General features: G+C 40.4%; 1 protein-coding gene across 1 annotated transcript in view; it reads left to right on the top strand.

Moving 5' to 3' along the window:
* LOC112607710 (phospholipid-transporting ATPase FetA-like) overlaps positions 1-22,859 on the top strand; it is a 111,436-nt gene that overhangs the window by 73,578 nt on the left and 14,999 nt on the right. Inside the window, exons 14-17 of the mRNA XM_025358872.1 lie at positions 2,811-2,854; positions 10,088-10,250; positions 13,732-13,920; positions 14,627-14,742. Coding sequence (XP_025214657.1) covers positions 2,811-2,854; positions 10,088-10,250; positions 13,732-13,920; positions 14,627-14,742 — 512 coding nt within the window. The remainder of the gene's footprint in view (positions 1-2,810; positions 2,855-10,087; positions 10,251-13,731; positions 13,921-14,626; positions 14,743-22,859) is intronic.

The following is a 22,859-nucleotide window of genomic DNA, read 5'->3' as shown; positions in this document are numbered from 1 at the left end:
TGCATGTCTTCCTGCTTTCCCCAAGTCCTGGGGAATTTTTACTTTGCAAATTGTTTTCAAGACGAATCTAGCTCTAAATCTATAAGCCTCTGGAATTCACATTTACCTCCTATTCTCACAACTGTTTCTATTCTCTAAGCAAAGACCACCCAGCCCAAACAGTTCTAACCAAAAAGCATTTATTTAGCATCTTATAGGTACAATCTATTGTGTTGGGCATGGAGAATACCAAGATGTACAAGACTTAGTCTCTGTCCTCAAGGAGTTCCTAATGTCTATATACTCAGTTTCACTCCCATTTTAAATCAGATGGATGTTGGTCAAAGGGTACAAAGTTTCAGTTAGGCGGGAGGAGTGAGTCTTCAAGATCCATTGCACAGCATGTTGATCCTAGTTAATAATAATGCATTGCATATTTCAGAATTGCTAAAAGAGTTTTAAGTGTTCTCACTATAAAAAAATAAGTTTGCAAGATGATGAATATGTTAGTTAGCTTGATATAATCATTCCATGGTGTATACATATATGAAAACATCACATTGTATCCATAAATATATACAATTATTTGTCAATTAATAATAAAATTAAAAATACATAAATGGAGCAGTCAATGTATTACTGAAGCTGCTAATTTCCTGATTCCCCTTTAGAACAATAAATATTATTAAGAGAAACCATCAAAGGGTAGTCAGAGTTTGATCAGTGTCTCCCAGGCCCAGTCTCTTATTTATCTTATGCCTTAAGCATAAGCTTGTTTTTGTGATAAAGTCTTCATGTGTGTGAACACTCATACCCAGTGTCCTAGCTAACAGAAGAAGGTAATCACATCTAAAAAACTAGAACACATGGGATAATCTTTCTGGGGTGATAAAAAAGTTTTTAAACTAGAGAGAGGTGGTAGTTGCACATTATAAATGCACTAAATGCCTCTAAATTGTACGCATTAGCCGGGCGCGGTGGCTCAAGCCTGTAATCCCAGCACTTTGGGAGGCCGAGACGGGCGGATCACAAGGTCAGGAGATCGAGACCATCCTGGCGAACACGGTGAAACCCCGTCTCTACTAAAAAATACAAAAAACTAGCCGGGCAAGGTGGCGGGCGCCTGTGGTCCCAGCTACTCTGGAGGCTGAGGCAGGAGAATGGCGTAAACCCGGGAGGCGGAGCTTGCAGTGAGCTGAGATCCGGCCACTGCACTCCAGCCTGGGCGACAGAGCCAGACTCAGTCTCAAAAAATAAAATAAAATAAAATAAAAATAAATAAATAAATAAATTGTACACATTAAAATGGATAATTATATGTTAAGTAAATTTCATATCAATAAATAATTGAAATTTTTGAATTTAAAAAAAGCTAGGCCGGGAGCGTTAGCTCATGCCTGTAATTTCAATACTTTGGGAGGCTGAGGCAGGCGGATCACCTGAGATCAGGAGTTCGAGACGAGCCTGGCCAACATGGTGAAACCCCATCTCAACTAAAAATACAAAAATATTAGCAGGCATGATGGCCCACACCTGTAATCCCAGCCATTTGGGAGGCTGAGGTGGGAGAATTACTTGAACCCGGGAGGTGAAGTTTGCAGTGAGCCAAGATCACTCCACTACATTCCAGCCTGGATGACAAGAATGAAACTCCTGTCTTAAAAAAAAAAAAAAAAACTAGAGCACTCTAATATTTCCTATTATTTCCTATATTTCTTATTATTTGTTTGGTAACCATGTCAAACAAATTTTCATTTATATAAACTCTGAAGGCTTATTTTTGGATGAGTTGATTTGGGTGAGCCTTTTAATTCTCTGGCTCATTTTAAGACCTGACCATATACTGGGTAAAGTTGAAAAGGACCATGAGTGTTTCCATGCTTGGCATCAGACATGTCTTCTACCCCGATTCTGTCTGTCATCCACTGGTCAAGAATCCCAAACACTCTAAAACTAAGTCCACATCTCTTCTGGGTAACTCTTATGATTGGAGAGCTTTCTGAGGTGTGAAGCGTTTCACTTCTAGCTTCATCTTATTCTCACTTAGGAGGGAAGAGTTGAGGCCCAAGCAAAACTCTTCTTACCATTGGGTTAGGGAAAGGAGCTTACTGGGCACTGGGAGCTAGGTGGCCTGAGGAGACTGGGGGCAGCTTGACTGCAAGTCTAGGATGAAGGGATCAGAATAAATAAGCTTTTAAGGCCCCTCCTTTAAATCACCATATGACCCAGCAATTTGATTCCTAGGTATATACCCCCAAAACTTGAAAACAACAACTCGGATACATGTATACCAACGTTCATTGTGACATTATTCACGTAAGTCCAGAGGTAGAAATAACCCACATGTCCATCCACATATGAATGGATAAAGAAAATGTGGTACAGCATATACATACAATGGAATGTTAATCATCCATTAAAAAGTAATGAAATTTGATACATGCTACAACATGGATGAACCTTGAAAGCATTACGCTAAATGATGTAAGCTAAACACAAAAAGACAAAAATTTTATGATTCTACTTATGTGAACTATCTAGAATAGGCAAATTCATAGAGACAGAAAATAGATTAGAGGTTACTAGGGGCTGGTGGTGGGAAGAAATGGGAAGTTTCTGTTTGGGGTGCTGAAAAAATGTTGAAAACATATAGTGGTGATTGTTACACAACATTGTGAATATAATTAATGTCATTGCATTTTACATTTAAAATAGTTAAAATGGCAAGTTTTACGTGATATATATATATATTTTTTTAACCGTAATTTAAAGAAATTCAAACCCTCCTTTAAAACCCTTGCCAAGTCTCTGCTGTGTTCACTTACCAACAGGTGATACTTATGACAAGGATGGACAGAGGGTGACAGTCTCTGAGGTGAGTGATTACAGCTCCATGGGAAATGCATGTGGGAGCTAAGTGAGGCTGTGCTTCAGAGAAGCACAAATTGAGACTCCCTTAGCCACTGAAATATTAAAGCTTTTATTGGCCCTGTAATATCAGAAATATCAGAAAGCATTATGTAAATGACCTATGTTTAATTCTGAAGATCTTCGTTTGTTCTTTTTAAACAAAAATAGCTTTATTGGCTTTTTCTCTTTAAAAAATAATCCATGCTCATTGTAAAAAAAATTTAAACAATACAGAAATGTGTGAAGAAAGTTAAAAGTATTCCATCCTATTTAGATAGCCAATGTAAAGTTAGGGAGTATATCTTATGCTTTTCATATGTATATACACACACACATATGTACATCTAGATCTATAAGATGGAGGAGACAAAATCATAGTATGCATATTATTTCCAGTTTCCTTTTGTTCACTTGACACTATTATTGTCATCATCTTTCCATGTCAGTAGGTCTAGGTTTACATCATCATTTTGAATGGGTGTCTACTATTCAATTCTATCAGTGTACCTTAATTTATTTAATTTCTTATTTTTATTCCATTTTCTTTTGTGATTACAAATGAAATTTTGGTAATCATTATGGCACATACATTTTGTCTACCTTTCTGATAATTATTTCTTTAGAATAAAGTCCTGGAAGTAAAATTTGTTGGTCAAAATGTAGCCATGTTTTAATACATTAGATAGTGCCATATTGCCCTCCAGGTAGATTTGCATAACTTTATAATCCCACCAAAAATATATGACAATTTCTTTCCCCCCATATGCTTGTCAGAACTGGTATTAACAATTTTTAATCTGTTGAAATTTAATTGATGAAAAATAGTATCTAATTATTTAATGTACCTTTTTTGATTACTAATTAGATTGAATCATTTTTATGTGCTTATTTTTCTTCCCCTTATCATCTCTTTATTGCCCATTTACACTTACTTTGTGAACTGTCTATTCATATTCTTCGGCCTTTTTTTCTTATTTGAAAATGCTCTTTATACAGTAAAAATACCAGCTCTTCCTTTGTCTGGTGCATATGTTACAGTTATTTTTCCCATTTTGTCTTTTGGTTTTTAATTTGTTAAATAATATTTTGTGTAGAAGTTTTTAAGTCATGTAATCAAATCAGTCATTTTCCTTTATAACTTAAGGATTTGTGACATATTCAACAGTCTTTATAAAATTATAAAAATATCTTCCTATTAATTTTTCTTATCTCTAGCTGGTTAATTTTTACTGTTTTCTCTAGTATTGGACCCAGCTTTTGTTTATGGGTTTGTTTTTAAGTATCCCTTCATAGGGGTTCCTCTGTTGCCTTCAGGGTATTTCTCACCTTACCCCTGTCTTGCCAGACCCAATTCCAAACTCTTGGCCACTTGACTTATATACCAAACATCTGACTCCAGTTCTTACCCCTATCCATCCAAAGAGATTGGGAAGGGGAAGGAAATTCAGTGATTTGCCTTAAATCATCTTCCAGGGCTCGGCTAATGAACTTGGCAATATAGGCAAAGTTATAGCTTCTAGGGAGTAAATCCCTCCTGGAGTTTCTTTCCTCTCCCTCTTCTGTCCACGACTGATTGACCATAACACATTTTTCACTAATCACTGGACTCTTTGTTCTCTTATAAACAAACTTACCTGTAGCCTCAATCCCTTCATTAATTGAAACATGATTTTCCCTGAGAACATTTCTTTTTCTTCCATCTCTCTCATACTCTGCATACCATAAACTCTGGATATGATAAGCCCAAAGGTGTTGCCCTCATTATCCTGTGCCATGTTTAATCATTAGGTTTTCTCTCCTACACGGTCTTTCTTCCTGTGATGCTTATGACTCTGGCTATAATCATCTTTAACTCTTCTTGTTGTTGCTATCTAGGAAGCTTCTGGCTTCTACACCCCATTCACTGAGGGCTCTGAAACTTCTCCCTCCCCTCCCAATCACTGCTAGTGTTTTGGGGGGTATTGTCATCTTTATTGGACGACCTATCACTGTGGACTCTTTCAGGTATCTGAAAGAATCCTTCAGATGATCTCTCTGTATCACCCATTTCCATATTACTATGTCATTGTCCAGAGTTGTACTACTGTGGAATTATAAACTTTCTTTTCACAATCTTAGATCACAAACCTTATTCCTCCATATTATCAGCACATGGCTCAGTAATTGAGATTTTTTTTAAGTATTCCTGCTTTTTTATCTCATGGAGATTTATAAACCCTTGGCTTTCCTTTTTCTCCAGTCTATCAATTCCTTACAACTTTACTTCCTTTCCTAGCTTGCCTGTCTGTACCCTGAGATCATGAGCATCCTCAGTACCTTACTAGTTCTCCTTTTCTTCTCTTTAATCACTAAACAAATCTCAACCTTGAATTAACCAAGCCATCAATCCTGCTCTGTTTCTAATCTGAGAGTGTTGAGCACTATTTTGGAGATCATAAAACCATTACAAATTCAGAGACTCCACTGTCCTCTGTCCCAGTGCTACTTGGCAAATTTTTCACCATTTTGTAATTGACTTCATATTTTATTCTCCGTATCAGCTTTTCTAGACAATCACCATTCTCAGGCCTTCTACCACGCTCCCCTGGTTCCCCAGTATGTACCAAATGATATTCCCTTCTATTTTACTGAGAAAAATCCAAACTATCAGCTAAATATCCTCCTCTGTACATATATTTTAACCCGCCTTTACCTCCTTTCCTTCAGTCTCAAAAAAGGTATAACTTTTTCCTTCAGTACTAATCTATATATTCTAGATTCCATCCCTTCCTACTTCTTCAGGAACCTCAGTCAATCCTGTATTCTCTCTTTCTTAATATCTGAATATCCCCTTATATGATTTTTTCTCCTCAGCTTGTCTTTTTTCTTTTTTTTTTTTCTTTTTTTTTCTTCACAGAGTCTGGCTCCATCGCCCGGCTGGAGTGCAGTGGCACGATCTCAGCTCACTGCAGCCTCCGCCTCCCAGGTTCAGGTGATGATTGTGCCTCAGCCTCCTAAGTAGCTAGGATTATAGGCATGGCCACCATACCAAGCTAATCTTTGTTTTTTTAGTAGAGAAGGGGTTTTACCATGTTGGCCAGGCTGGTCTCAAACTCCTGGCCTCAAGTGATCCGCCCTCCTCGGCCTCCCAAAGTGCTGGGATTACAGACATGAGCCACCATGCCTGGCCTGAGCTCAACTGTTTACATTAGTATGTCCATACAATGGAATATTATTCAGCAATAAAAAGAAGTGTGCTATCAAGCCACACACACACACCACAGAGGAACTTTAAGTTCATATTGTTAGGTGAAAGAAGCCAATCTGAAAAGGTTACATACTGTATGATTTCAAATATATGACATTTTGCAAAAAGGAAAACGATAAAGGCAGTAAAAACAAAAAGATCTGTGGTTACCAGGGGTTTGGAGAGAGTGGGGAGAGGGATAAAGCAGTGGAGCACAGGGGATGTTTGGGGCAGTGAAACTATTCTGTATGATGTTGTCATGGTGGATTCATGACATTGTGTGCTTGTCAAACCCATGAAACACAACACAGAGTCAAAGATGATGCAAACTATGGCCATCAGTTTATAATATATAGCAATATTGGTTCATCAGTTGTAACAAATGTACCACAATAATGCAACATGTTGATAGGGAAAACTGGAGGGTGGAGGTGAGAGAGGGAATATGCAGGAACTCTCTGTACTTTGCTTAGTTTTTTTGTAAACCTAAAACTGTTCTTAAAAAAAAAGAGTATTAGGCCAGGCATGGTGGTTCATGCCTATAATCCCAGCACTTTGGGAGGCCAAGGTGGGCAGATCACTTGAGGCCAGGAGTTTGAGACCAGCCTGGCTAACATGGCGAAACCCCTTCTCTACTAAAAAAACAAAGATTAGCTGGGTATGGTGGCCATGCCTGTAATCCTAGCTACTTAGGAGGCTGAGGCACAATCATCACCTGAACCTGGGAGGCGGAGGCTGCAGTGAGCTGAGAGTGCACCACTGCTCTGCAGTGACTCTGTCTCAAACACAGTGAGACTCTGTCTCAAAATAATAATAATAATTTTAAATGAAATAAATGGGCTTTTAAAAGCCACAGCTTGTTAACCAGAAGTAACCACTAACAATACATTTTTAATATTTTTTTTGTATTCTATTTTTAAAAATACTTATAATCTTACCTTGTTCTTCCATTCCCCTCTAGCCATTATCTGTCTCCATCGGTCAGTCCAAAATATTTATTGAGTGTCTACCATATGTCAGACCCTGAGTAAGTACAAAACGTTCAGGGAAAACAAAATAGACTTGATTCCTACCTTCAGAGTTGGCATCCTAGAGGAGGAGTCACAGAAGTAAACAGGCAATTATAGGAGTCTCTAATTCCTCACCTTTCATTCATTCTTCAGCCTGCTTTATGTATTCAGACTCTGTCCTATCATATTCACTGAAACTATCCTAGCCAAGGTCATGAATGACTACCTTGTTATTAAATCCTGACCCAACTTCTCTGTGGATTTTAGCGCTCTTAAACTCCCCTTTTTCTTAAAGCTCTCTTGTCCCTTGACTTCCATTGAATAACAATTTCTTCTTGTTTTTCCTTCTTGTCTGATTGCTTCTTCTCATCTCATTGCATTGGGTGCTGATGTTCCCTCAGGGCTCTATTATTTAACCTCTTCTCCATCTGTATAGTCTACTCATGTAATCTTATATATTTACATGGCTTTAACTACTACCTATGTACTAATAACCTCCAAATCCATGTAACCAAGGAAACCTGGATGACTCCCTCCCATCCATGGCCAAAGCTAAAGACATCCTATTAAAAACTATGTTATAGCTATACCACAACAATTCAAGAGTTTCCTCAGTTGCTACCTTCTACCCTCCATTCTGAATCCACTTCCTCTCAGATGTCATCCTCAGTTTCTGTCCTTTTGTCTACTGCTTGGACTTGCTTTTCAGCATTGTTTGACTGGTTGTCTTGCTTTCAATTTCAGAGTTATCCCTGAGTGCTGCCTCTCAGATCATGCTGTTCTGCAACTCTCAGCCAGTCCTGCCTCAGTCCTGAACCCAGACGGGTTCATTGTTCTCAAACATTACTTATCTGAAAGGGGAGATCATAAACTAGCTCATACCTCTTTCCTGAGCTTCAAAACTATATGTACAACTGCCTGCCTTCATTACTACCTGTATGTCTTCAGGATCTCCAATTCAGTCTGTCAAAAAATCTTCTCTTGCTGGGTATTCTATCTCAGTGAATGGTTTCACTGTCTATCCAGGGGCCCAATTAGGGAATATAAAATTATTCCTAACCCTTCTTCTCTTTTACTCCTTATATCCATGTCCTATCAATTCTAACTCTATATTTTCAAATCCATCCCCTTAATTTAATATTTATTGTCACTACTTCATCATTTATCTTGTGAATCACTAAGTGGTCTCCTAACTGGTCTCCCTGCTTCTCATCTTGCTAGTTCCAATATATTCTTCATGCTGCTACCAGAGGACTTTCTCTGACAGGAATCCACATCACTTCTGGTGGAAAATCACTATGACACCTTATTGGTAATAAGATAGTAATGCAGGATCTGGCTCATGCCTTCCTTTCCATCCTTGTCTCTCCTTACTCACTAGCCTCTAGTTTCAAAGAATGTGTCACTGTAAGGTCTCAATTCTAGAAAAGCCTTAGGATACATGTGCTGTATAATGGGTCATCTTAAATTGCTGAAACCATGAACTTCCCCGAGCTTATAACTCTATTGTTGGCTAAGTCTAAGGCTTGGTTCTGGACCTGAGCATACCTCCTTGCTGCTCTGACAAACTCCCTCTAAGTAAGATATAGAAAAGAGCCAATATACCTCACTACAAACTTCCTTTTTCCCAACATAGCACCAAGCAACAAAATTGTATCTGTACTTGACATAGTAGGGCCCAGCCCAAGTAACGCCACATATACAGAGAACTGGAGAAAGATCCTTGAGAGTTCTGGTATGAGCTGGAGAAATGTGTTCATAACATTGTACTCCAGAGTGGAGAAAAGAAAATCTTAGGGCCAGCTGGGCGCAGTGACTGATGCCTGTAATCCCAGCACTTTGCGGGGGCTGAGGTGGGTGGACCACTTGAGGCCAGGAGTTCGAGACCAGCCTGGCCAACGTGGTGAAACTCCATCTGTACTAAAAATACAAAAATTAGTTGGGCATGGTAGCACACACCTGTAATTCCAGCTACTTGGGAGGCTGAGGCACGAGAATTGCTTGAACCCAGGAAGTGGAGGTTGTGGTGAGCCAAGATTGCACCACTGCACTCCAGCCTGGGTGACTGAGACTCTGTTTCAACAATAACAACAAAACAACAACAACAAAAAAGAAAGAAAAAGAGAAAGAAAGTATTAGGGCCAAGCTGAGCCAGAAAAAAAGTGTTTGCCCAAGGTGGCTACAAGCAGCCTAGCTGAAATGGAGAATCAAAGTCAATGGCTAAAGGAGCCAAGGTCATAGCCAGGAAAATGGTTAGTGACTATGCACAAGATTGAAGGAAGGACTGAAATAGGAACACAAGCAGCAAAGTCAGTGATCATGAGGGTTAGAGGCAGGAAGAATCAGGTATGCTGACAAGTCAAGCAGGAATATAGTCTGTGAACAACAAGCACGTACTGAAGCTTCCTTGTCATGTGGCCTTGCTCTATCTTGCAATATTCTTCCCTAGCCTCCTTTTAACTCTGGTGGGGCCAGAGAGGAATAGTGTAACACAATGATACCACTGTATGTAGGACTCTACTCCAAACTCAGTTCCCAAAATCAGGCAACGGACAACCAGAAACAATGCTCTTTCCAGACACCACCTACAAATACAGAGCAATTACTCCCTCTGTTTTGATTATCCTCAGGTATGATTATCATAGATTTGGGACCTAGAAGAGCAGAGTTTGAAGACAGCCATTAACCATTCAGAATAGCTGGAGTGAATGAGTCCAAGAGGGGTCTGCCAAGCAGTGCCCAGCTTGTCTCCTGTAGGAAGGATGTTTTCTGGCCCGATAAATAGATGATCCAGGTCAGATCTACAGGGGCCTTAGAAACCAGCACAGGGTCTCCTTCATTTATCTTGCTTTTCCTTGCCATCCTCCTAGGAGTTCTCATCACATTCCAGAAACTGCTTCCAAATTGATCTGAAAAGTATCAAGCTGCTGCTGAGAAGTTTGTTCTGGCTTATCTGTTCCAGAAAGAAAAGGTTGACTTCTCCTACAACAAACTGGCTGATCCTAAGTTTTCATTTTATGACAAGACTTTGGTGGAAGCAGTGAAAAAGGGAGATCACTGGGTGCACTTGTTTTTCCGCTCACTCTCATTGTGTCATACCGTGATGTCAGAAGAAAAAGTAGAAGGTGAGGAGAGGCCTAAGGTAGCTTCATGGACTGAGAATATGTCATGGAGTCTAGGCTGGAGGTAGGGGTGATTTGATATGCTTTGCAATGGCTTAATCTAAGAAAGAACTTTCTATTAGGTAGCTTTGTCTGGCAATGGAATGGATAGTCAAGATAAGTGTTAGCTCCTGTTAATACCAGAGGTATTCAAGTAGAAAACAAACTCTTGGTTTAAAAGAAGATTCATTCATTCAGTAGGAGTCAAACTTGGTGCTGTCTGGGGAGCTTCAGATTATTTTCATTTCTTTTAATTTTTTATGGTGCTCTACATTTTCAGAGAAACTTTTCTGGTAACTAACTATAGAATGATCCCTGAGGCTGAGAGCAGTGGCTCATGCTTATAATCCCAGCATTTTGGAAGGCCAAGGCAGGAGGATTGCTTGAAGCCAGGAGTTTGAGACTAGCCTGGACAACAAAGTGAGATTCCCCCTGTCCACCCCTATCTCTACAAAAAAAGTAACTTTAAAATAAATAAAAAATTAGCCAGGTGCCAGGCGCAGTGACTCACGCCTATAATCCCAGCACTTTGGGAGGCCGAGGCGGGCGGATCATGAGGTCAGGAGATCAAGACCATCCTGACCAACATGGTGAAACCCCCGTCTCTACTAAAAATGCAAAAATTAGCTGGGTGTGGTGGCGCATGCCTGTAATCCCAGCTACTCGGGGAGCTGTGCCAGGAGAATTGCTTAAACCAGGGAGTTGGAGGTTGCAGTGAGCCGAGATAGTGACATTGCACTCCAGCCTGGCGATAGAGCGAGACTCTGTCACAAAAAAAAAAAAGAAAGAAATGAAAAGGAAAGAAAAAAAAAAGAAAAAAATTAGCCAGCTATGGTGCTGCAGGCCTGTAATCCCACTTACTTGGGAGGCTAAGGCAGGAGGATGGCTTGAGGGTAGGAGTTTGAGGTTGCAATGAGCTATGATCGTGCCACTGCACTCCAGCTTGGGTGGCAGAGATACCCTATCTCTAGGGAAAAAAAATTATCCTGAGGAGGGTGGCAGGAAAAAGAAAAAAGAATGGTCCCTGAAAGCGTAGCCGTGGGAACTTCTGATCTTGAAGCTCTGTGATGTTCTGCCCTCCAGATCAGCCCCACTATCTCTGACAAGGCCTCCTAAAAGATGAGTTGTCATCCTCTTGTTGCTTCACAATTTGAAGATATCTCCACTATCCTAGTTTTTTTAGTAACCAGATCTGGCTATGTCATCCATTAATTTATCCAAACCTCTTTAGAAACAATGAATGAGAAATAATTGATTATAAATTAAGACTTGGCAGGGTGCAGTGGCTCATGCCAGTAGCAGGAGGCTGAGCAGGTGGATTGTATGACTCCAGGAATTCGAGACCAGCCTGGGCAACATAATGAAACTCTGTCTCTACAAAAAGTAAAAAAAAAAAAACCAAAAAAAAAAACAATTATTCAAGCGTGGTGGTGTGCACCTGTAGTCCCAGCTACTCAGGAGGCTGAGGTGGGCAGATCACCTGAGCCCTGGAAGCAGAAGTTGCAGTGAGCCAAGATCATGCCAGTGCACTTCAGTGTGGGTGATAGAGCAAGACCCTGTCCCAAAAAATAAATAAATTAATTAAGAAGACTTTTTTCCCTTAACAAATAAGAATTTATATAACCAGGCCAGGCGCAGTGGCTCACGCTTGTAATCCCAGCACTTTGGGAGCCTGAGGTGGGCAGATCACAAGGTCCGGAGTTCAAGACCAGCCTGGCCAATATGGTGAAACCCCGTTTCTACTAAAAATACAAAAATTAGCCAGGCATGGTTGCACGCACCTGTAGTCCTAGCTGCTTGGGAGGCTGAGGACAGAAGAATCACTTGAACCCGAGAGGCGGAAGTTGCAGTGAGCCAAGATCGTGCCACTACACTCCAGCCTGGGTGACACAGGGAGACTCCATCTCAAATTAAAAAAAAAAAAAAAAAAAAGAATTTAGACAACCAAATGAATCACATCCTTTAAAGTCAATGTACTCTTAACACTACCAGTAGTGACACCCTATATTTGTATATCACTTTACAGTTTTACAAATTGCTTTCATTTGTATTATCTCATATAGTCTTCACATCAGCCCTCTGAGGTAGGCAGAACCAGAAAAATGGAAACTGATGCTAAGGGAGCTTAAGTTACTTGCCTAAAATCCTATAGCTAAGAAGAGCAGAGATAAAAACCCAATGTCACGTTCACCGCATGCTTCTCTGACCTGCTGCTATTCCAACAAGCTGCTATTATTTGAACATATTTGGCCTTGGCCTTGTTTACTGCCCCGAGTAACAGAGCAGGAAACACACAAGAAAATAATCTCAATTGTTCAGTAGATATATCTTGTATCTGACCTAAAATTATATTCCCCACCTACCGTATTCACAAGCATAAGACTCTAATGATGCATAACTGTTTTAAAAATCAAATCAACCTTCAGAAGAGAAATAATCTAAAATATACCTCAAGTTGTGACAATATTCTAACAAAGGAGTTGCAGAAATATCTTGAAGAATATCAGATTGAAAGACTGATTCAATAAGGTGAGTCATTTAGCTTCCCAGGGTGACTTTCAAAGATGACAACACTTGCGTATATATCTCTCTCTATATATATATAAACTATATATATATAGTTTACTAAATCATCAATCTTATTTTCTTACAGCAGTGTTTTTAAAAGCGTGGTTAGTCTTATTCAGGAGTACTTATGCAGGACCACCTGCATGAGAATCACCCAGGAGATTTGTTAAAAATTCATTTTCTTAGGCCCTCCTCCCAGATTTTGTGATTATGGATTCAGTTAAGTTTGGGAGAGATCCAGGAACTAGCATTTTTAACAAGCTTCCTGAGCCATCTTTACTCACTAAAGTTAAAGAATAACTGCCTGTTCAGTTTGTTTGTTTACATTGTATGTTCCATATACCTCTGTAAAGTAAGTTGAAAATAATGGAAATGAAGGCCAGGTGTGGTGACTCATGCCCATAATCTCAGCACTTTGGCATGCCGAGAAGGGAGGATCACTTGAGCCCAGAAGTTCGATACCAGCCTGGGCAACATAGGGAGACCCCATCTTTTTTTTAAAAAAAAAAAAAGCCAGTTGTGGTGCATACCTGTGGTCACAGCTCCTTGGGAGAGCAAGGTGGGAGGATTGCTTGAGCCTGGGAGGTTGAGTCTTCAGTGAGCTGTGATCACACCACTTGCACTCCAGCCTGGGTGACAGAGTGAGACCCTGTCTCAAAAAAATGAAAATAAAAAATAAAAAAAAGGAAAGGAGAAAACACTGATATGTTCTATGCAATCTGGCCTTGTAGAGCCAGACTTGTCAGGTAGTTTTAAAGAAACATGCCCCTTTCTGGGCTCTATCTTTATATAAACCATTTAGAAGACAGTGTCACTTCTGGGTGGACTTCAGCTACTCATCTCTGTGGGCTCTGGTTGCCCTCTTCTCTCCTGTCAGGCATGCTGGTGTACCAGGCTCAGTCACCAGATGAAGGTGCCCTGGTCACTGCTGCCAGGAACTTTGGCTTTGTGTTCCGTTCCCGCACGTCTGAGACAGTCATACTGGTCGAAATGGGGAAAACCAGAGTCTACCAACTGCTGACTATTTTGGACTTCAACAATGTGCGCAAGAGGATGTCTGTTATTGGTGGGTGCCCTTCCTAGTTGGCCTTCTCCCCTTCTTTGTCCTTCATACGTATTCACACATTGCCTTTCTTTTTTATCTACACATACATGCTTTCTCCCACTCACATACCTTCTCATAGGTATGTGCCTCAAATACAAACATGCAGCCATCCCTATTTTCTCACATATCCTTTAACTTTTCTCTTACACACATATGTGGGCTTGCTACCATATGCTAAGTCCACACTAAGTCCCTAGTGTTCCTGAGCAGTGGCTTGTCAGCACCCTCAAAGCCACGGTGAGGGCAAAGAATAAATTTATAAAGCCTGAACATGGAATAAGAGATGGGAGCAGACAGTAAGGGAAAATTCATACTGTCTCTCTCAGTTAGTTTGAGCCCCTCATACTAAAAAGGAAGGTCATTTTTCACCCGTGGCATTACTAGATATGAGCCTTGGTCTGGGACTTGGAGATACTAAATGTGATTCTACATCAGACTCTTCCATGGGTAGCACTGAACCCATGGAAGAACTGGTTCTGTAAGTTCCTCTCTCACTTTTAGCAGCCCTTGCCACATCATTTATCCTGTGTGACCACTCACTGAGTACTTAGCCTCCATTAAAGGGAGAAACAGTGTCATGGGGAATAGCCTCCTATTATCCCTCATTGGCTCAGATAAGTTATAATAAGAGACTGATAGTTACTTTGCTTAATTTACTTATCTTTAGTGCGGACACCTGAAGATCGGATAATGTTGTTTTGCAAGGGTGCAGACACCATCATCTGTGAACTGCTTCATCCATCCTGTAGTTCCCTCTGTGATGTGACCATGGAACATTTAGATGTAAGTGTTTAGGCTGCAAGAGAAGGAAGGTGCGGGTAGTTCTCTGTATCTGGATATGTAGCCACGTATGTGTCCCTGGGCCATCGTGTTTCTATATGGCTGTATAATGATGTCTGTGTCTCTTTAATTGGTAGAAGAATAAAACTATCTTATTTTGTGGGATTTTCGCCGACCACATTGCCAACTTCTATATCAAAGAGTTGAGTGTGACAGTACCCCAGAGGCATGATGAGGATTGTGTCCATGGGAGTATTACAACAATCAGAATAGTTCTCTGGTTCTTGATTCAGGAGTTTCCATAGTCTGACCTGGAGTTTGCTTTAGAATAGGACCTGTTGTTTCTTTCTCTTGCCTGATTGCCCTGGCCAGAACTTCCAATACTATGTCGAATAGGAATAGTGAGAGAGGGCATCCTTGTCTTGTGCCAGTTTTCAAAGGGAATGCTTCTAGCTTTTGCCCATTCAGTATGATATTGGCTGTGGGTTTGTCATAGATAGCTCTTACTATTTTGAGATACATTCCATCAGTACCTAATTTATTGAGAGTTTTTGGCATGAAGGGGTATTGAATTTTATTGAAGGCCTTTTCTGCATCCATTGAGATAATCATGTGGTTTGCTTTTGTCATTGGTTCTGTTTATGTGATGGATTACATTTATTGATTTGCATATGTAGAACCAGCCTTGCATCCCAGGGATGAAGCCGACTTGATTGTGGTGGATAAGCTTTTTGGTGTGCTGCTGGATTCTGTTTGCCAGTATTTTCTTGAGGATTTTCACATCGGTATTCAAATAGGAAGAGAGGAAGTCAAATTGTCTCCATTTCCAGATGACATGATTGTATATTTAGAAAACCCCATTGTCTCAGCCGAAAATCTCCTTAAGCTGATAAGTAACATCAGCAAAGTCTCAGGATACAAAATCAATGTGCAAAAATCACAAGCATTCCTATACACCAATAACAGAGAACTAAATCATGAGTGAACTCCCATTCACGATTGCTGCAAAGAGAATACCTAGGAATACAACTTACAAGGGATGTGAAGGACCTCTTCAAGAACTACAAACCACTTTTCAAGGAAATAAGAGAGGACACAAACAAATGGAAAAACATTCCATGCTCATGGATAGGAAGAATCAATATTGTGAAAATGGCCATACTGCCCAAATTAATTTATAGATTCAATGCTATCCCCATCAAGCTACCATTGACTTTCTTCACAGAATTAGAAAAAAAAAAAAAATACTTTAAATTTCATATGGAACCAAAAAGGAGCCTGTATAGCCAAGACAATCCTAAGCAAAAAGAACAAAGCTGGAGGCATCACGCTACCTGACTTCAAACTACACTACAAGGCTACAGTAACCAAAACAGCATGGTACTGGTACCAAAACAGATATATAGACCAATGGAACAGAACAGAGGCCTCAGAAATAATGGCACACATCTACAACCATCTGATATTTGACAAACCTGACAAAAACAAGCAGTGGGGAAAGGATTCTCTATTTAATAAATGGTGTTGGGAAAACTGGCTAGCCATATGCAGAAAACAGAAACTGGACCCCTTCCTTACACCTTATACAAAAATCAACTCAAGATGGATTAAAGACTTAAATGTAAGACCTAAAACCATAAAAACCCTACAAGAAAAGCTAGGCAATACCCTTCAGGACATAGGCATGGGCAAAGACTTCATGACTAAAACACCAAAAGCAATGGCAACAAAAGTCAAAATTGATAAATGGGATCTAATTAAACTAAAGAGCTTCTGCACAGCAAAAGAAAGTATCATCAGAGTGAACAGGCAATCTACAGAATGGGAGAAAATTTTTTGCAATCTATCCATCTGACAAGGGGGTAATATCCAGAATCTGTAAGGAACTTAAACAAATTTACAAGAAGAAAACAACCCCATCAAAAAGTGGGCGAAGGATATGAACAGATGCTTCTCAAAAGAAGACATTTATGTGGCCAACAAACATATGAAAAAAAGCTTATCATCACTGGTCATCAGAGAAATGCAAATCAAAACCACAATGAGATACCATCTCATGCCAGTTAGAATGGTGATCATTAGGCTGGGGGCAGTGGCTCACGCCTGTAATCCCAGCACTTTGGGAGGCTGAGGCGGGTGGATCAGAGGTCAGGAGATCGAGATCATCTTGGCTAACATGGTGAAACCCCGTCTCTACTAAAAATACACAAAACTAGCTGGGCGTGGTGGCGGGCGCCTGTAGTCCCAGCTACTCGGGAGGCAGGAGAATGGTGTGAACCCAGGAGGCAGAGCTTGCAGTGAGCCAAGATCACGCCACTGCACTCCAGCCTGGGCGACAGAGCAAGACTCCATCTCAAAAAAACAAAACAAAACAAAAAAAAGAATGGCGATCATTAAAAAGTCAGGAAACAACAGATGCTAGAGAGGATATGGAGAAATAAGAACACTTTTACACTGTTGGTGGGAGTGTAAATTAGTTCAGCCATTGTGGAAGATAGTGTGGTGATTCCTCAAGGATCTAGAACCAGAAATACCATTTGACCAAGCAGTCCCATTACTAGGTATATACCCAAATGATTATAAATGATTCTACTATAAAGACACATGGACACGTATGTTTATTGCAGCACTATTCACAATAACAGAGACTTGGAACCAACCCAAATGCCCATCAGTGATAGACTAGATAAAGAAAATGTGACACATATACACCATGGAATACTATGCAGCCATAAAAAATGATGAGTTAATGTCCTTTGCGGGAACATGGATGAAGCTGGAAATCATCATTCTCAGCAAACTAACACAGGAACAGAAAACCAAACACCACACTCACAAGTGGGAGTTGAACAATGAGAACACATGGACACAGGAAGGGGAACATAACACACCAGGGCCTGTTGGGGTGGGGGACTAGGGGAAGGATAGCATTAGGAGAAATACCTAATGTAAATGACAGGTTGATGGGTGCAGCAAACCACCATGGCACGTGTATACCTATGTAACAAACCTGCACATTCTGCACATGTATCCCAGAACCTAAAGTATTATAATAATAATAATAATAAAAAGAATAGGACCTGTTGTTATGGGAGGCCCTACCCCCCCAGCCATGATGAGAACAGACTACCTAGAATAGAAAACATCAGGCCTGGACTGTTCGATACCTCTCTCTGTTGTCTACAGGATTGGAATCATCAAAGGCACCTTCTCTACCCTACCCTACCTTACTTCTACACTCTAGGATTTGGGATGTATCAAAAAGAGAGAGTAGCTCCAGCCATCGGGCACAAGAAAGGAAAACCAGATCCATACACTTTGAGGTTTTCACCTCTAAATCTGTATATGCAAAGGGTTGGGGGACTAGGGAGAGAACAAGGGACAGAATAAGAATGAAGATAGATCACAAAAATGTTTGATAAATCAGAGAATATGCTATTTTATTAAGTCACCTCAACTTGACTCTCCATTAACACACAGCCAGAAGCCAGAGAACAAATGGCCAATAAGCTCATGAAGAGCTATTCAACATCATTAGTCATTAGAGAAATACAAAAATCAAACCCACAAAATCCACGTTACACCCACTAGGATGGCTAAAATCAAATATTTGAAGGAAAAAGAAAGATAACCAGACAATAATAAGCATTGACAAGGATGCAGAGAGATTGTAACCCCTCTACATTGCTGATGGAAAAGTAAAATAGCACAGCCATTTTGGAAAACAGTCTGGCATTTCCTTAAAAAGTTAAGCATAAAGTGATCATATAACCTAGCAATTCCACTCCAAGGTATATTTCCTAGAGAAATAAAAATATACACCCATACAAAAACATGTACACAGGTGGAGGGATGGGAGCAAGATGGATAAATAGAATCCTTCACTGATCATTTTCCCCACAGGAACACCATATTTGACAACTATCTACATTAAAAATCACCCTCAAAGAACCAAAAACAGATGAGCAATCAGAGTATCTGATGTTAACTTCATATCACTGAAAGGTGTACTGAAGAGGGTAGGAAAGACAGTCTTGAATCACTAGCATCAGCCCTCCTGCATCCCCTAGCAGAGTATCTGTGCATTTGGGGGAGGGAGAGTGCAGCAATTATGGGAACTCAGTGCTGCCAACCCCAGTCAAAACACAACCAGTGCCCACAGAGGGAGCATTTAGACTAGCCCTAGCCAGAGGGGAATCACCCATCCCGACAGTCAAAACTTAAGTTTCTGGCTGGGCACGGTGGCTCACGCCTGTAATCCCAACACTTTGGGAGGCCAAGGTGGGCAGATCACCTGAGGTCTGCAGTTTGAAACCAGTCTGACCACCATGGAGAAACCTATCTCTACTAAAAATACAAAAAATTAGCCAGACATGGTGGTGCATGCCTGTAATTCCAGCTACTTAGGAGGCTGAGGTAGGAGATTTGCTTCAACTCGGGAGGTGGAGGTCGCAGTGACCTGAGACAGTGCCACTGCACTCCAGCCTGGGCAACAAGAGCGAAACTCTGTCTCAAAAAAATACCTTGAGTTTCTGCAAGCTTCACCATCACAGGTTAAAGTGCTCTTGGGTTCTAAATAAACTTGACAGGCTGTCAAGGCCACAAGGACTGCAACTCCTAGCCAAGTCCTACTCCTGTACTGGGTTCAGAGCCACTGGACTTGGAGGGTCATGAGACCCAGTGAGACACTAGTCTGGGCGGCTAAGGGAGTGCCACCCCTACCCCAACCCCAGGCAGCACAACACATACCTCCAAAAGAGACCCCTTCCTTCCATTTGAGGAGAGGAAAGGGAATAATAAAAAGGATTTTGTTTTGCAACTTGGACACCAGCTCAGCCACGGTAGGACAGGGCACTAGGCAAAGTCATGAGGCCCCCATTCCAGGCCCTAGCTCTTAGGTGAGATTTTTAGACATGCCCTGGGCCAAAGGGAACCCACTACCTTGAAGGGGACCCAGTCCTGGCAGGATTTATCACCTCCAGACTTAAGAGCCCTAGGGTCCTGAATAATCAATAGCACTAATCAGGTAATACATGCCACGGGCCTTGGGTGAGACTGTGAGATGTGCTGGCTTCAGGTGTCACTCAGCATATTCACACTGTAGTGACTACAAGGAGAGACTCCTTCTATTTGAAAAAAGGAGAGGGAAAAATAAAGAGGACTTTATCTTGCAGCTCAGCTACCAGCTTGGCCACAGCACAAGCAGGCTCCAGGGGCCCCCAGTTCCAAGCGTTGGGTCTTAGATGGCATTTCTAAACCTACCCTTGGCCAGAAGATAGCCCATTGCCCTGAAGAGGGAGTTCCAAGCCTGGAAGCATTTACCACAGGCTGATTGAAGAACTTTGGGGCCTTAAGTGAACATCATCAATACCCTGGCAGTACTCCCCATAAGCCTGTCATGATGGTGGACACAAGGAGAAACTCCACTACCTGGGAAAAAGGGAGAGAAGGGAGGGAAGAGTGGGAAAAACCATTGTCTTGTGGTTTCAGTGCCAACTTAACTGCAGTGGAATAAAGCACCAAGTGGATTTTTTGGGTTTATGACTCTGGGTCCTGGATCCCAAATGACATCTCTGGACCAGGCTGGAGCCTTGGAGAATCACCACCCTGAAGTGAAGGACACAAGAGTGGCTGGCTTCACCACCTGCTGATTGTAGAGCTCTAGGCCCTTGAGTGAACATAGGTGGTAACCAGGTAGTGGTTACAGAGGGCATTGGGCAAGACCCAGAGTTGTGCTGGCTTCAGGTCTGAGCCACCACAGTCACAGTGGTGGTCATAGGGTTGCTTGTGTCCCAGCTCGAGGCAGTTCAGCATAGAGAGAGAGAAACTCCATTTGGTTGGGAGAATATAAAGGAAGAAAATAAGAGTCTTTGCCTAGTAATCCAGATAATTCTTCCAGATTTTATCCAAGACCACCATCTTATCCAAGACCACTTGTACCGCTACAAGTCTGCAAAAATGACAGTGTTCCTGGGCTTGGGGTGCCTCCTAATGCAGACACGACTTAGATCACAACACCCAAGTCCCTAGTATCACATTGAATGGAGAAAAACTGAAAGTCTTTCCTCCAAGATCTGGAACACAACAAGGATACCCACTTTCAGCACTGTTATTCAGTATAGTACTGGAAGTCCTAGCTAGAGCAATCAGACAACAGAAAGTAATAAAGGACACCCAAATTGGAAAGGAAGAAGTCAAATAAGATCATATCCTTGTTTGCAGTTGATATGATCTTATATTTGGAAAAACCTAAAGATTCCACCAAAAAAACTGTTAGAACTGATAAGCAAATTCAGTAATGTTGCAGGATACATACTCAATATACAAAAATCAATAGCATTTCTATATGCCAACAGCAAGCAATCTGAAAAAGATATCAAGAAAGTAATCCCATTTATAGTAGCTACAGGGAGAATTAAATACCTCAGAATTAACTTTACCAAAGAAGTGAAAGATCTCTACAATGAAAACTATAAAACATTGATGAAATAAATTGAAGAGGACGCAAAAAAATGAAAAGATACTCCATGAGTTGGAAGAGTAAATATTGTTAAAATGTCCATACTACCCAAAGTAATCTACAGATTCAGCGCAATCCCTATCAAAATATCAATGACATCCTTCACAGAAATAGAAAAAACAATCCTAAAATTTATATGGAACCATAAAAGACCCAGAATAGCCAAAGCTCTCCTGAGCAAAAATAACAAAACTGGAGGAATCACATTACCTGAGTTTAAATTATACTATAGAGCTATAGTAACCAAAACAGTATGGCAATGGCATAAAAACAGACACATAGACCAATGTAACAGAATAGAGAACCCAGAAACAAATTCATACACCTACAGTAAACTAATGTTAGACAAAGTTGCCAAGAACATACCCTGGGGAAAAGACAGTCTCGTCAATAAATGATGCTGGGAAAACAATGTTATTCATATGCAGAATAATTAAACTAGGACGGGCATTGTGGCTCATGCCTGTAATCCCAACACTTTGGGAAGTTGAGGCAGGAAGATCACTTGAGCCCAGGAGCTTGAGACCAGCCTGGGCAACAAAGCACAACCCTGACTCTATTTTTTTAAGTAAATTTAAAAAAAAATGTAAAGGAGAATGAAAACAGACCCTTATGTCTCACCATAAATATCAAATCAAAATAGATTAACGACTTGAATCTAAGACCTCAAATTATGTAACTACTAAATGAAAACACTGGGGAAACTCTCCAGCACATTGGTCTGGGCAAAAAATATATTCAGTAATACCCCACAAGCACAGGCAATCAAAGCAAAAATGGACAAATGGGATCACATTAAGTTTAAAAGCTCTGCACAGCAAAGGAAACAATCAACAAAGTAAAGAGACAACCCACAGAATGGAAGAAAATATCTGCAAACTACTCATCTGACAAAGGATTAATAACCAGAATATACAAAGAACTCAAACAACTCTATAGGAAAAAAAACCTAATAATCCAATTTAACAATGGGCAAAAGATCTGGAGAGACATTTCTCAAAAGAAGACATGCAAATAATAAACAGGCATATAAAAAGGTGCTCAACATCATTGATCATCACAGAAATGCAAATCAAAATTACAATGAAATATCATCTCACCCCAGTTAAAATGGCTTTAAAATGTTATTGCCAAAAGACAGGCAATAACAAATGTTAGCTAGGATATGGATAAAAGAGAACCTTTGTACACTGCTGTTGGGAATGTAAATTAGTACAGACACTATGGAGAACAGTTTGGAGTTTCCTCAAAAAACTGAAAATAGAGCTACCATATGATCTAGAAATCCCACTGCTAGGTATATACCCAAAAGAAAGGAAACCAGTGTATTGAATAGATATTGTCACTTCCATGTTTATTGCAGCAATATTCACAATAGCCAAGATTTGGAGGCAAAAAGTTAAGTGTCCATCAACAGACAAATGAATAAAGAAAATGTGACACATATACACAAGGAGTGCTATTCAGTTATAAAAAAAGAATGAGATCCTGTCATTTGCAACAACATGGATGGAACTGGAGATCATTATGTTATTAATAAGTGAAATAAGCCAGGCACAGAAAGGTGAACTTTGTATGTTCTTTTTTTTTTTTTTTTTTA

Source organism: Theropithecus gelada, chromosome 15 (assembly GCF_003255815.1).
Source record: "Theropithecus gelada isolate Dixy chromosome 15, Tgel_1.0, whole genome shotgun sequence".
Classification (NCBI taxonomy): Eukaryota; Metazoa; Chordata; class Mammalia; order Primates; family Cercopithecidae; genus Theropithecus; species Theropithecus gelada.
The sequence above is the reverse complement of the archived record's forward strand: the minus strand, read 5'-3'. Positions and strand labels throughout refer to the sequence as shown.